The sequence below is a fragment of the Myotis myotis genome, unplaced genomic scaffold, assembly GCF_014108235.1.
Source record: "Myotis myotis isolate mMyoMyo1 unplaced genomic scaffold, mMyoMyo1.p scaffold_m19_p_2, whole genome shotgun sequence".
NCBI lineage: Eukaryota > Metazoa > Chordata > Mammalia > Chiroptera > Vespertilionidae > Myotis > Myotis myotis.
This window is the reverse complement of record NW_023416324.1, coordinates 205,507,690-205,521,353: the sequence shown is the minus strand read 5'-3', so window position 1 is coordinate 205,521,353 and position 13,664 is coordinate 205,507,690. Positions and strand designations below refer to the sequence as shown.

Genomic DNA, 13,664 nt, shown 5'->3' with positions numbered 1-13,664 from the left:
TGGGTCGATGCTCAACCACTGAGCCACACCGGCTGGGCCAGAGGGATCCTTTAAAACACATCACATCACATTTTCCCTCCTTGAAACAACCCATGTTGGCTCTTGTCCCCGGTTTCTATTCTGCCTCTCTCACTACTCTCTCTCTCTCCAGCTCGTGCCACACTGACCCTGCTGGCCCTGGAATTTTCCAGGCACTCTCACCTCTTAGGGCCTTTGTGCCAGATCCTTCACCTGCCTGCCCTGTTCTTGCAGCAGGTGCCTGAAGGGTGGGGGGTTGGCTTCTTTTACAAACGTCATCTTCTCAGTTAGCCCAGCCTGGCCACCTCCTTACTGCTGTGGTCTCTTCCCTCCCCCACCCCCTTCTCCACCTCTAATTATCTTTCTCTCCATAATGCAAATCACATTTTAACAATGTGAATTACTATTTTTTGAGGTGATTGTTTCTCTCACTAGATTCTAGTGACTAGAACATAATTCCACAAGGACAAGGGTCTTTGTTTGTTGGTCTCTCCCATCTACCTGCCTCACATAAAGTAGAAGCCGTAATGTTACCTGGAGGAATAAAGGAATGAGCAAGCACTCCCCAGGCAGCATAGTCAACATCCTGGCTACTGTCTCAGCTTCTCAGATAACCTCCGACCTCCCAGGGTTGCAAAAAGAAAAAAGGTTGAGGCTTAGATCAAAAGCCTTTCTCATTCACAATTCCACTGGGATTTGGAATGACCTTGAGGCAGTAACGTGCTGGGAGCTGGAACTGCTTTTCTGTTGTATTTTTTTCATGTGGTATTACGTATAGACACCCATGCTCCAGGTGTATACCCTGCATGTTCTGCCAGGCTGCTAAGAGACTAAGAAAATTGATATGAAGGTCACCTGAAAGTGAAAATCACACGCATATGATGGTGGGAGTGCTGCTGAGGATTTGGCAGCTAGAGGTCTCAACCTAGAAAATGCTTAACACGGAGTTTCAAGTCGAGTTTTCTTTGGAAAGGTGACTCGACCCAGCGAGCTTGCTTGCAGAAGTTATGAATGAGCATGTTTGAGCAGGGGCTGGAGGCTGGAAGATTGTTCACATTCAAGGTCTATGGGATCTTTCACTTGCCCCCTGTTCCAGAATCCTGCTGCTGAATGCTTGTTAGAGGTCATTTACCAGGAAGCATGGGGGGGGGGGGGGGGAGCTGACAGATGTCATAACAAAGTGTATTTTGGGCCAATTCATATTATTCTTTAACCTAAACAAACCCTTTCCAGTACCCTCGGTAAGTCAATGGATTAGCCCTTTACGACTCTAAATATTAACTTTAGAGCCTTTCATGGTTTTCCTAATCCTAAATTCAGACTTATTTGTGTGTGTTTGGGGATGTGAGTGAGTGTGTCAAATGATAGTATTTCCCCTCTGTGCAATATATGTAGCAGGGTAATTTTTTCTTCTCCCCACATATTAAGTGAGAACATGTGTCGAGTGTCTGGCACAGTATTCACTAATGAATGGAGGCTTTATGATCTGGCCAACGTGGAAATCTGGCCCAAATCACAGTACCTAGGGGAACCTCAGAGGTGTCTGGACAGTACAAACCGCTTTGTGGAAGTTGAAAAAGCAACACAAAAATATGCCCTCCTAAAGCCCATTTGTTTTCCCTTCCTACGTGGTTCAAGCGACCAAAGGAAGCACCTTGAAAGGGTGGGGACATGAGGCACAGGTGTTCCAGCTCCTGTCACCACCCCGGGTGTGCTGTCTCTGGTCCACCATGGACTTCACACGGTGGCAGCCAGTCCCGGTATGACAATGTCTTTTGAACGTAGGAATATTCGAGAAACAGAAGATGAGCTGAGCTCTCGGCGCAAACTCCTCCTTAAAATGTTCTCTCCTTGCCCCTCAGCAGCTGCAGGGTAGTGGTAATGAAATACTAAATTCCTTTTGAAATATCAAGAGGCGTCATCCTTCTTCAGTCCTTGGCTGGGTAGGGATCTGGTTGGCTGGCTGCCGTGAATACAGGAGAACTTCACTCACACTAGCTGAGATGCGTGGTTAGCATCAGTGGCTTACCCGTTTGAATTAAGGATTAAAAGAGAGACTGCTTTCCTTTAAAGTCCTCAGCTGAAGGGACAGAGGTCATTACCAAGGATTTACCGAAAGAGACGTATTTCTTGATCAAATGGAATAAATACGTAGCGCAGGCTTTGTGTTTATTTCCATGTGCTTAAAAAAGGTTTAATACTTGAAATATTTGTAATTTTGTTCAATGTACTGCACATGCTCATTCTTTATAAATTTTTTATTCTTACTATTATAAAGTTGTAGTTCAACTAACACAAGAGTTGGAGAACTTTTCTACGCATATGGTAACTATTATAATTCCACTTTTCCAAAGAGGGTGCCGTGGATGGTTGACACACAGCCTATGGCTATCCTGATCAGGGACTATGACTCCCAAACATTTTTATTTATTCAAAATGTAAAATGTGACTTGCCTAAATTTGTCATTCTGCCATAGTGTAGTGTGCCAAAAGAACTTGAACTTGTTCTCATTTGTGCAAGTGGAAAGGTCTTTTTTTTTATTTCAAAAATGCCTTTATTGACTTTTTGAGGCTTTTTTTTTTAAATAATGTTTAAAATATTTTCTCACAAAAGATGGCTTGTAATCTAGCTATCTAAAATATACAGTTGTGGGATTTGCCTTTGCTCTGAGGTGCAATTATTCTACAATGGGCTAATTTTGAGATGTCTTCGGGTTTTGTGGGGATCTTAATGGATACCATTGTTTACTTTCAAGGTTACAAAAGTTAATTTCGCTAAGCATAGGAATTTAGGACAACATGTCTGTGTTAAACACCAACTGTTTTGCTCTATGCCTGTTGTTTTGCAAAGAATGTGAAACATAATACTTATAATCACAAAACGGACAATTTTCAAGATTTTCCTTCACCTGAGTCTTGGGAGGGGTGACACACATCTTGCTGTGCTGGGGAGTGTCTCATGGTATTTTCTTCAGCAGCATTAACCTCGTGTGTGTGCTTCTGTACTAAACTCTTTGTTCTGGAATAATGGAAAATAGGGCTTTCTTTGAAACGATCGGATATTCTGCTTCTCTTCTCAAACCTCCTTCCCTTCCATTTGCAGTTCCTACCACCGCAGCCAGCACCCCTGACGCTGTGGACAAGTACCTGGAGACGCCTGGAGATGAGAATGAACACGCCCACTTCCAGAAAGCCAAAGAGAGGCTGGAGGCCAAGCACCGAGAGAGGATGTCCCAGGTAATGTGACTCTTTTCGTGCTTCAGCCCTACAATTCTGAGAAATCTGGTCTGGCCTCTGCCTCAGAATCTGCACTGGGGCTCAGTGACCAATAAATATTTAGGGGTGGGTAGGAGTCTTTAATTTAATCCAGATTCTTAAAGATTTAAAGTCTTAATTTTCAATGTTTTCTATAAGGTATTGATTTGGAGAGGAGGGTTTTATCCTCCTGATCATTTCACCTAGTAAAGACCCAGGTATAGTAAGTATCATAGGATTGTGTAAGCAGAAATTCAATATGTCTACTACATTCTCGATGGTTTTATTACTCCGTGTATATAGAGTACCTGTGACCATCATGTTGTAAATTAAAATCCCTTAAAACATTCTTTAGTTAGTGTTGAAGAATATTTTGTATCAAATACCTGATGATTATATCATTGGACCAATCATTACTTACAAAGCTCATTCATAAGACCTTAAAAACTTAAAACTAAAGTGAAGCATACTAACTATTTCATCTAGTCCCACATATATATTTTTAAGATCAACATAGGTTATTAGTAAACTATCGTAGACATGCCTTTTTATTTTCTGTCTTTTCCAATGATTTGATATCTGGGACCTAACTAACCCTGGGGAGACTGCCCCTCCCAGGGCGAGCCAATTCTTAGAGGTAGCAAATGACTGGCCTGCAGACACATCTTTCCCGGGCAAACCAGCCACTCAAAATCCAAACTAGTCCATCCTAAGTCCACTTAGCCACTTTACCCTGCCTCCCTCATTCCTTCCCTCCCGAACCACATAAAGGTTCTTATCCGCGTTTCCTTCTCACTCTCTGCCTCCGGACCGACTCTGGTGCTTTCCCATGTGCCACATTGAAAACTGAGCAAGAAACTATCTTCTCACTGGTAGTCGTCTCCCGATGGGTTGGCCTCGCCATACCTGAATCACAATAGAACCTACATTGTAAAACATAGAACTGCTAATGTATCTGGAAAGGCACAACACAATCCCTTTTTTTTAAGAGAGTGACCGCAATACCTGAACTACTTAGGATAATAACATTGCGGGTGGTGGGGCGGGGGGTGAGGGTGCATAATCGCAATACTTGGGCTCTGGAATACAATGCAGTTCTTAATGAAAACTCAAATGCGAGTGGAACTACAAAGCTAGCTATACTGGAATAGTGATGTTTTATCTGAAACCAGTTCTTTTGAAAAATGGGATCTTTCTTTAGGAAAGACACAAGTTGATCAGTAATCTCTGTTACAAAAGCAAGGATGACGATGCGTAGTACTTAGAGCCGCTGAGCTGATGTCCCTTAAAGCTAAACTCTCTCACTTCTTGTTTATGAAGCTTCCAGGGGCTTTCCACTGCCCTCAAAAGCCACATCTGGGACAAAAGAAAAGAAAAAGAACAAGGATAAATACTGAATGCTCAGCTTGGCCTTTCCAGTGCCTGTTCTCACACCCCAACCCCCTGCTCCCAACTCCAGACTTCCTAATTTTTCTTCCGCCCCCAACTGCTACCATCGTCATACAGGCAGCAGGAAACTGTTGTTGGCCTTGCTCTGCATGTGCTCAGCTCATCTTGGCCTTCCCGTCGCTCTCTGCACTCACTTCCTCTGAAAACGCCCTTCTACTGGTCCTCACAGTATAAGTCTCACCCATTCCTTACACCCCACGTAATCCTCGCAATGGGACCAGCAGTCATTGCTCTTACTTTGTATTCAGCTCGACATAGTTGATCCCCAATTTTATTAGTGATTATTTTATATACATACGTGTGTGTGTGTCTTATCTCTCCAGCTGGATTGTAAACGTTTAGTCCCTATAAGTTTATGTCACCTTACTAACCTCGTGTTTCTTTTCTTGCTTTTTTTTCTAATACAAATCCTGAGTTATTTTCCCCAATGTATCTTGATCATTTTGAGCCTATTAAGAGAATTGATTTCAAATGCTCCCCAATTTTTAGATATTATCAATCTCTCCCAGACTATGAACTTCATTTTGTTTCAGCACATCTATTTAACACATGACTTAGTTGGTCTACGTTTTAATAGATTTTCTTCATCTTTTAGCCATTAGCTATACCTGAGATAATGTGAGAGATGTTATCCTACAGCAGAGAATGCAGCCAGCCAGATCCAGCTAGTCACAGGAATGTGATATGCCTGAGATCAACATTTATCTTTGTGATCTGTGCCACTGAATTCTGGGGACAGTTTGACTCTGAGCTTGCCTGCCTCTTAAATCTCTTGGTATTAGTTGTCATTTCTCTGCATGAAACTGCCAGTATTTGAAGATCCATAAATCCAGATGAAGCTAGTACTTTTCCCATGCAGTGGGAAATTGCTTCATAAGAAGATTGGCCACAGCCTCAAAGGCTGGATCCTGAACATTTCTTATTTTTTAAAAAGTAGTTCTTTAAATTAATTCTTCTTGTAGTTTATGTTGTTTTCTTACAGATACAGAGAATTTGGGTAATTTTTGGTATTTCAGTTTTTTGTTGTGGTTCATGATAACTCTTAATTTGTAGATTTCTGTTGCCATATGTTATGAATAGAATCTATCAACTATAAGCTGCTGAACGGCTTATAAGTACTTTTATTACTTATGAATTTATCAGTGTCAATGTATCCTTAAAATGAAGTTCTTTAAAATGAAAGTTGACCTTTCTCTAAATGTATTATTTTTAAGATAAGCATCATCATCTAGGAATGACCCTTCCTCATGTCACCAAATTTAAATAAAATGAGCTCATCTGCTAGAATTGCCATTTTAGAACATTGCCTGTAGGGCCACAGGGGACAAAAGCATGATATTTAGAGCCACACAGATCTTGGTTTATATCCTTCCTTTTCCTTTTTTCCCTGCATAACCTTGAGTGGGTAACTTAACCTGTTTCAAAAATAAGGGTGGCCACGCCTAATCTCACAGGCTGTTGTGAGGAATCAATTAAATGACATAGATTTTGTAAAGCACTAAGTACTGGATCTGATATTTAGCAGGTCAGCAGTAATGTTATAGTAGTAGACCTAGTGTGATGTTATAGGTGAATTGTTTTCTTTCCGAGGGTGTAGGATATAATTAAATTTATCTGAAAATCAAAATTTTATTTCTCTAGAAATGCTTATTTTCAATTTATTAGCTAAATAAATCTCCTTAATTATTTCATGATTTCTTTGCTCGAAATGAAAGTTCTGAATATACAAGGTGAGATTGTGCAAATTGAATTTAGGAAATAAGTTTCTCACCTTCCAGTGAAACATTTGACTTCTCTAACTAATTTTGAGATTCCTGCCTGAAGAATTCATGGACGAGTACCGCCACTGAGAACATTCTTGAAGCAGGAAATTGAAATATTTGCAAAGCAAGGCTTATCTCATCCATAAAAGCAAAAGTAGTCTTTCCTAGCCCCTCCCCGCAGGTGCCCTTCATTAACTCTTGGAGACACCAAAGCATCTGGGACAATATGTTTCTGTTCTTCCGTGTTCTGTTCTTTTTCATAGCAATGGATCATTTTCCCCAATTTTGCTGCGAACTCTTGAGGTCATTTTTAATATGCTTGTCAAGTGTAGTAGAGCATACATCCCATAATTTCGTGAAAACAACATGGAGGCACTTGTCTTGTATCTTATACAACAAATGCTAATACACAATAAGTATCTAATTAAAAACTCACTTGGTGATTTGATGTGGTGTTACCTCATAGTTATTTATTCCAAACCTCCCCTTTTTTTGTGATCCTGAAGGTCATCGGAAAAATCAATTCCTTAGGGATAAATACCTATAAATAAAGAAATCAAGTTGTCTCCTGGTTTGGAAGTCCACAGAGTTTGCCAGTAAACATCTGTTAACAAACCAGAATTTTGCTTTCTTGAACTTTCTGTTCTTCGTTTTACTTAGCTCAGTTAGGAGTTGCACTTTAAAACAAAACAAAACAAAAACCCAAAACACCACGCCAATGGACAGCAAGTAGTTCGCTTGAAAAGGAAAAAGCAGCCGTAGGTGGTAAGAATCTCAACCTGTTTTCTTCCAACAATATGCACAGCTGCAGACTTGTGCTGCATTCAGATCAGTGAGTGAACTTATCTCAGGGAAATCCTAGGTGAACATCAAGGATGAGAGGAGACTTTGTTTTTCTACAAAACAGATGAGCCTGGTCATTAAATTAGCATTACTTGCCAAGAATACTGTTTGCTGCATTCAGAGCATTATAATGTGTACTTCTGAGAATTTCTAGAGGGATCTAGGGCTGTTTATAGTGTGGGCTGGCAAGCAAAGGGCCCTAATTACCCTGGGTTGGATCTCAGGGTTTCTGACAACAGAAGTGTTTTTCCTAAAGTCTTTTCCTCCCTCCAATATGTACTACGTTTTTGGTGCTGTGTTCACAGTATGTCTACACATGCATCAAATGTTATATGTTCTTCCCTCCCACACACACATCTACTGTTTGAAATTTTGTAACTTGCTTTCCCAAAAGACTAAAACCAATGTGTTCGATTTAATGTTAGAAAGCACTGTTCAGGAAATAGATGCCTTTTATGAATCGTCGACATTTGTGCACATCAAGTAAAATGACCTTCAGCATTTTCTCGGGAAAAGAAAAAAAAGACCACCTTTGTTTCAAAGGGCCATATTGCTGCAGTAAATTTGAATATTTATGCTCATTGTACTAACAGGATAGATTTACATCTTAGTTGGAGGTCAAATATTACTGAGGTAAAACTGGAATGTGGTAATTATGTACAATGTCAAATGTAGGAGAAAAACATAATCTATCTCATTAAATCTGTCTTTGACAAAAGAACTGACTTTAAATTTAAATGCTTCCTTGTTTTGTAGGTCATGAGAGAATGGGAAGAGGCAGAACATCAAGCAAAGAACTTGCCTAAAGCTGATAAGAAAGCAGTTATCCAGGTAAAACCTGAGCCCATTCTCATAAGCGGTGCATACCAGCAACCCCCTCCCCCATTCATGTTTCCTATCGTCTGCTGGAACCTCATTTGTGATTGTTCATATTCTCATCAACTTGGATTACTGCTCATCATTGTCTAGTAATTGAGTTGCTTAAACTCTGCCTTATATTTGCTCCCAATTAGCTCAAGTTATAATTCATTTCCATAAAACTCACATTGTTATTTGCAGTCTACTTTTTAATCAATAATATATCTTTTGGGCTGCCAAAATCTTCCGCTGCTTCTTCCCCTGGCAAAAAATAAAAAATATGTAATTAGAATTTTTAACTGCAGCCCCTCTCAAAATTACCTTAAGTAAATGAGAGATTATCATGGTCATTTCCTTAAATTAAAATACTCTAAGAGAGGAATATTTTTTTAATATGCAATGTGATGTAGAGTTTCAAGAATACATAAACTTATCCTACATTTTCATTAGTCGAATCAGTCTTCAGGGGCCACGTAAAATAATGATTTATAATGAGAAGTGTAAGTTGGGAATGATTGTGAAATCTTTGAATGAAGTGAAATTTGATGTCCGTTTAAACAAATTTCAAACTTGCTGCCCCATGCAACTTGTTCAGTTCCCGATTGACATGTGCATGTGTTTGGGCGACAGCACTTCCAGGAGAAGGTGGAGTCTCTGGAGCAGGAAGCCGCCAACGAGAGGCAGCAGTTGGTGGAGACGCACATGGCCAGAGTGGAAGCCATGCTCAACGACCGCCGCCGCCTGGCCCTGGAGAACTACATCACCGCGCTGCAGGCCGTCCCCCCTCGGGTAGGTCCCCCTCCCAGCAGGCAGAGGGCCTCCAGCTCTGGGCACGCAAGGCCACGAGAAAGAGGTCTGGAGAAATGCCATGAGCACCACTGGTTAGAGGTTTGCCCTGAGTTCATTCATTCCATGTTGAAGGTTAAAGGGTCACAGGGCAGCTGCCTCTGCAGGGCTGTCAGCACCGCAGACACGTTTTCCCACAGACAGGCAGGCAAGCCTCCCAGGGGCTCAGACTGAACGGCCTGGCTTGAGTTGACACCCCAGGCATGGTGACCTCTCATGGTAGAGATGCAATCGGGGAACCAGAAACCTAGCCTAGCCCCTCATCAGATGTGATGTCACTGAGGTCAAGAAAAGTTGACATCTGGCCGAGTTATAAGATTTTTAGCGGAAGAAGAGAAACCAGAACTAGAATTTCCTGCTCAGCGCAGCGCCCATATTCCCTAGTCCATCATGAGGTCAGCAGCAAGGAGCCTGATGTGTGGTTTTCAGTGATAGATGCCCATAGAGGCTGACCAAGCGATGCAAGTATAGATTTCCTCGCTGAAGGTTTGTGGGAGAGGTTACTCCGGGCGTAGGAATATTCTGAACATGAGTGTGTGTACACTAGGTCTACCCATACTACTCATGAGTAAGTGAAGGATGCTGAAATCTCCAACTGGAACTGTGGGTTGGTCTGTTTTCCATGTGATGCTGTCAGGTTCTGCTTTGTGTATTTTGGGCTCTGTTTTTAGCTACATAAACGTGCAGGGTTGGGTGTTCTTTCACCCCATTATTATTATTATCAAACACCTTCTTTATGCCGAGTACTATGTTTTGCTCTGAAATGATTATGTCTGGTATTAATTGAGCTACACCAGCTTTTTATTTATCCTATCTGTTCTTTGTTTCCTATTTTTTTTCTTTTTTGCCACCTTTTGGACTAATTGAATTTTTTTAAATAATTCTATTGTATGCCCTTGGTTGCCTTTTTAGCCATAACTATTTTGTTATTTTAGTGTTTGCTGTAGGGCCTGTAGAAAATATTTTGAACTTTTCACAGTGATACACCACTTCATGTATATTACAAGAACCTTACATTATGTCTTTACAAAATGTCTTTACCATTTTCCATTTCCCCATTTCCTATCTTTGAGCTGTTGTCTTTACCTTACAAAATGTCTTTACCATTTTCCGTTCCCCATTTCCTATCTTTGAGCTGTTGTCATCACACTTTTTTCATATTATTATTTTTCTTTAAATAGTCAGTTATCTTTTAAAGAGTTTTAAATAAGAAGAAAAGTATTTATTTATCTATATAGTTATTTATCTATATATGTTTCTGGTGCTCTTCATTCCTATGTAGATCCATATGGAATCATTTTCCTTCTACCTGAATGACGTCCTTTAAAATTTATTTTAATTCAGGTAGATTGGTGAAGAATTGTTTTGCTTTAGTTGTCTAAAAAGTATATTTATTTCACCTTTATTTTTTAAAGACATTTTTACTGGAGATAGAATTCTAGGATGGAGTTTTTGTTTGTTTTTTAAGTACCTTAATGATGATGCTCCATTGTTACTCACTTGTGCTATTTCCAAAGAATACTGGTGTTATCCTTTTCTTTTTTTGTCTCTGTATGTAATATAACTTTTTATCTTGCTACTTTTAAGATTTTTCTTTATAATAGCTTCGAGCAATTTGATTATGATGTGCCATAGTTAATGTCAATCTGCCATTAATCCCATCTGGCTATTTTTCTCCTTAAACATGGTAGTTTTCATATCTAGAAGTTTAATCTGAGTTTTTGTTTCTTTGTTTTTTTATATCTCCCATATCTTAACTTTTTGAACTTATAGGGTACATTATGGTAACTCATTTAATATCCTTGGTCGCTACTTCTAACATCTGTGTCAGCTTTGGGCTATTTCTGATTAATTTTTCTTTTTATATGTGATATATTTCTGCAGCATTTCATGCCCAATAATTTTTTATTGGTTCTCAGACATTGTGAATTCTACCTTGTTGCGTGCTGGACATTTTTGCATACCTGAAAATCCTTCTGAGTAATCTACCATGTTGAGTTTTCCCACCTGGATAGCACAAGCAGGTATTATTCCTAACCCTGTGTGAACGTCAGGCACCGTTAGCGCTAATCCTTTTGGATGATTTTTGTTCTGTGGCCTCAATTAGTTTCTTTACATGCATGCATTAATCTTAGTCAACTGCATTCTCAAGGGGCGTCATCTACAAATCTCTGGCTTCTCTCTGAGCGACCCCCTCCTCCCCAGTATTCCCTCCTATGACTGCAAGCCGCCTTTGCCTCCCTAGACTCTCACTCCATGTCTTCAACTCTGAGAGTCTGTTAGGCTCTGCTGGGTTCCCAGGCCCGGAATCACAGCCCGGAAGCTCAAGGCAGTAAACTTAGGCATTTGTGGAGCTCACCTCATTTGTTTCCCATTTCTCAGTGTTCACTGTTCTTCATCTGACATTTAATATGTTGTAGAAACATAATTCTATTTTTTTCCCCATTTTTTGGATGTTACAGGTGGCAGGTTAACCTGTTTCCCATTACTTGATCTTGGCCGGAAGTGGCAGTCTATATATGTAACTAAACCAAAAGGCCACTGACTTGCCCCAGTTCTTGTCATCATTTTGGTTTTTCTCTCTGTGGTAAAGCTACAGCAGAGGAAGCTTTGAGGAGCCAGAAAGAGCGCCTGGTGCTCTTCCAGAAAGCAAGATAACATTGATCCTGTCCTACTGATCATGTCCCTGAGATTGAGTGGCTGGCCCAGGGTGACACCACGAGCAGTGGACAGGGTGGAGCTGTGAATCATAGTTGACCACTGTAGTGCTTTCTTCCTAGGCCATGCTTTCTCACTGAACAAAAAGCTTTTGAAAAAGAATATTCACATTAGCATTTTAATTTTCTATGCAGAAGAAAGAAAGAAAAAGAAACAATCTCCGTCCCAGCTGTGCTCTGTAAAATTCTGTTTGTTTCTTTGGAGAAAAAGTTCTGTGGCTGCTCTCTTTTTCTAGGGGACTCAGTTTGAGAGGTGGGACCATCGGGATCCTTTGCCAGAGCAGGACAGGGTGGTGGGTGTTGAGACTAGAACATTAATAGCTGCCATTTAGCGAAGCATTCCAGCTGGAAGTCCCATCTTTGAAGTAAGATCTTTGCAAAATGGTCGTTGATAGAGCTAAAAATAAGACAAGGACTGAATGGAGTCTTTCACGAGTGCACACACTTCAAATCTTTCAGTTCAGCCCATCGGCCATCACAGGAAGGACACAGACAAGAAGAATGTTTGCCAAAGCTTCTGTGCTAGCAAAGGGGATATTTTTACATTGGTCAGAATCCTGCTTGTTCTGGGCCTGGTGATCACCTCACATCGAATTAGATGGCATTTTATTGGAAGTTAAAAACTGGGTTAAGAAGAACTCTTTTACTGTCTTAAAAAATCATATTCTTGTTGCCTGATGTAGGGATTCCTGTTGAGTTCTTACCTGGAAATGCATAAAATTCTCCCATGTACTACCAACTGGCGCCAGGTAGTCACAGGCCTGCAGTCGTGGCATTACCTGACATTTTTGTTGTTACCGTCTTTATCTGAGTGTTCTGTTTAAATTCTAGCATACTACTGGATAAGGCACTTAGCTCTGCACTTTGAAAAATGCGAGAAAATTCTAAATCCCTTCGTGAGGACTTTTATTTATTGCTGTTGAAAGACATAAATCAAAAGCTTGCCGGTTATTACCTGAGGACGGTCACATCTTGCGTTGGAGCCAGAAATAGTTATTTCTGAGATCTTCCTCGTGTGTCTGGAAGATATGAAATACTCAGTAAAAGTTGAATATAAGGATGAATTAGTCTGGTTTTTTTCTGTAGATTCTGTAGCTGGTATTACCTTTAGAATAATTGTCCCTTTTACCCTGACCATCCAGTCCCAAACTTTGCAAACATGGGAACCAGCAACAACATGGGTTTATTTTCCCAGGGCCTTTGAAGCTCAGGTTTAATCCACGCTTTCATCTAGACTTTTAACCCAAGCGTGGAGGTATTGCGTGATGATGTTTCGTTCAGCTAAAGTTCCTTGTTCTATCATGTGTGAGTCCTCAGGCCTGTGTGTGCTTTATGTTCCGAAGTTCCTTTTTAATAAATTACATGCCTACCGACTGATACACTGAAAGGCCAATGCAAAAGTACATGCTTGAATCATATTTAGCATTTATATATTTATATTTCAAATATTATAATAGTTAAACACAGTTTTATTTCCCCAGGAATAAAAGTATAGTGCAGGTGGGTCTTTCCACTTAGAATAAACCCTTCGTGTGTAGAGGGTTAGTGATTTTTCTAAGGACCAGCCCCTCTAAGTTACTCACTTTAATAAAAGTTTCATGGACAATCAAAGAGTTGGGCTTTTTTTCCCCCCAGAAAAGTTAAATCCCCCCCCCCAAAGGTGCATCACACATAGTTCAACTTTGGAGGTCTTCAAGCTGCCAAACCTAAGTACTACTTAAACCTAAATTATTATTTGACAACCAATTCTGCTCTTCTGGTCTCTTACTTCATCACAGGTCATATTCAGCATGTATGGCCTCATGAAATATGAGCTAAACACTATCTGAGCCTTCCTACTTGTAACTGTCAGAGTTCTACTTCATAGAATGAGCGAAGATGATATTGCCTGCCTAGTCAACATCCTCCGAGATCT

The 13,664-nt window shown here is 40.3% G+C and overlaps 1 protein-coding gene across 7 annotated transcripts in view; it reads left to right on the top strand.

The window, feature by feature from the left end:
• Positions 1 to 13,664, top strand: part of LOC118677629 (amyloid beta precursor protein) — a 222,347-nt gene that overhangs the window by 142,064 nt on the left and 66,619 nt on the right. For all 7 annotated transcript variants that reach the window (XM_036352843.1, XM_036352842.1, XM_036352840.1 and 4 more), the window contains 3 exons: positions 3,122 to 3,255; positions 8,085 to 8,159; positions 8,817 to 8,975. In XM_036352843.1, the coding sequence (XP_036208736.1) occupies positions 3,122 to 3,255; positions 8,085 to 8,159; positions 8,817 to 8,975 (368 nt within the window). The remainder of the gene's footprint in view (positions 1 to 3,121; positions 3,256 to 8,084; positions 8,160 to 8,816; positions 8,976 to 13,664) is intronic.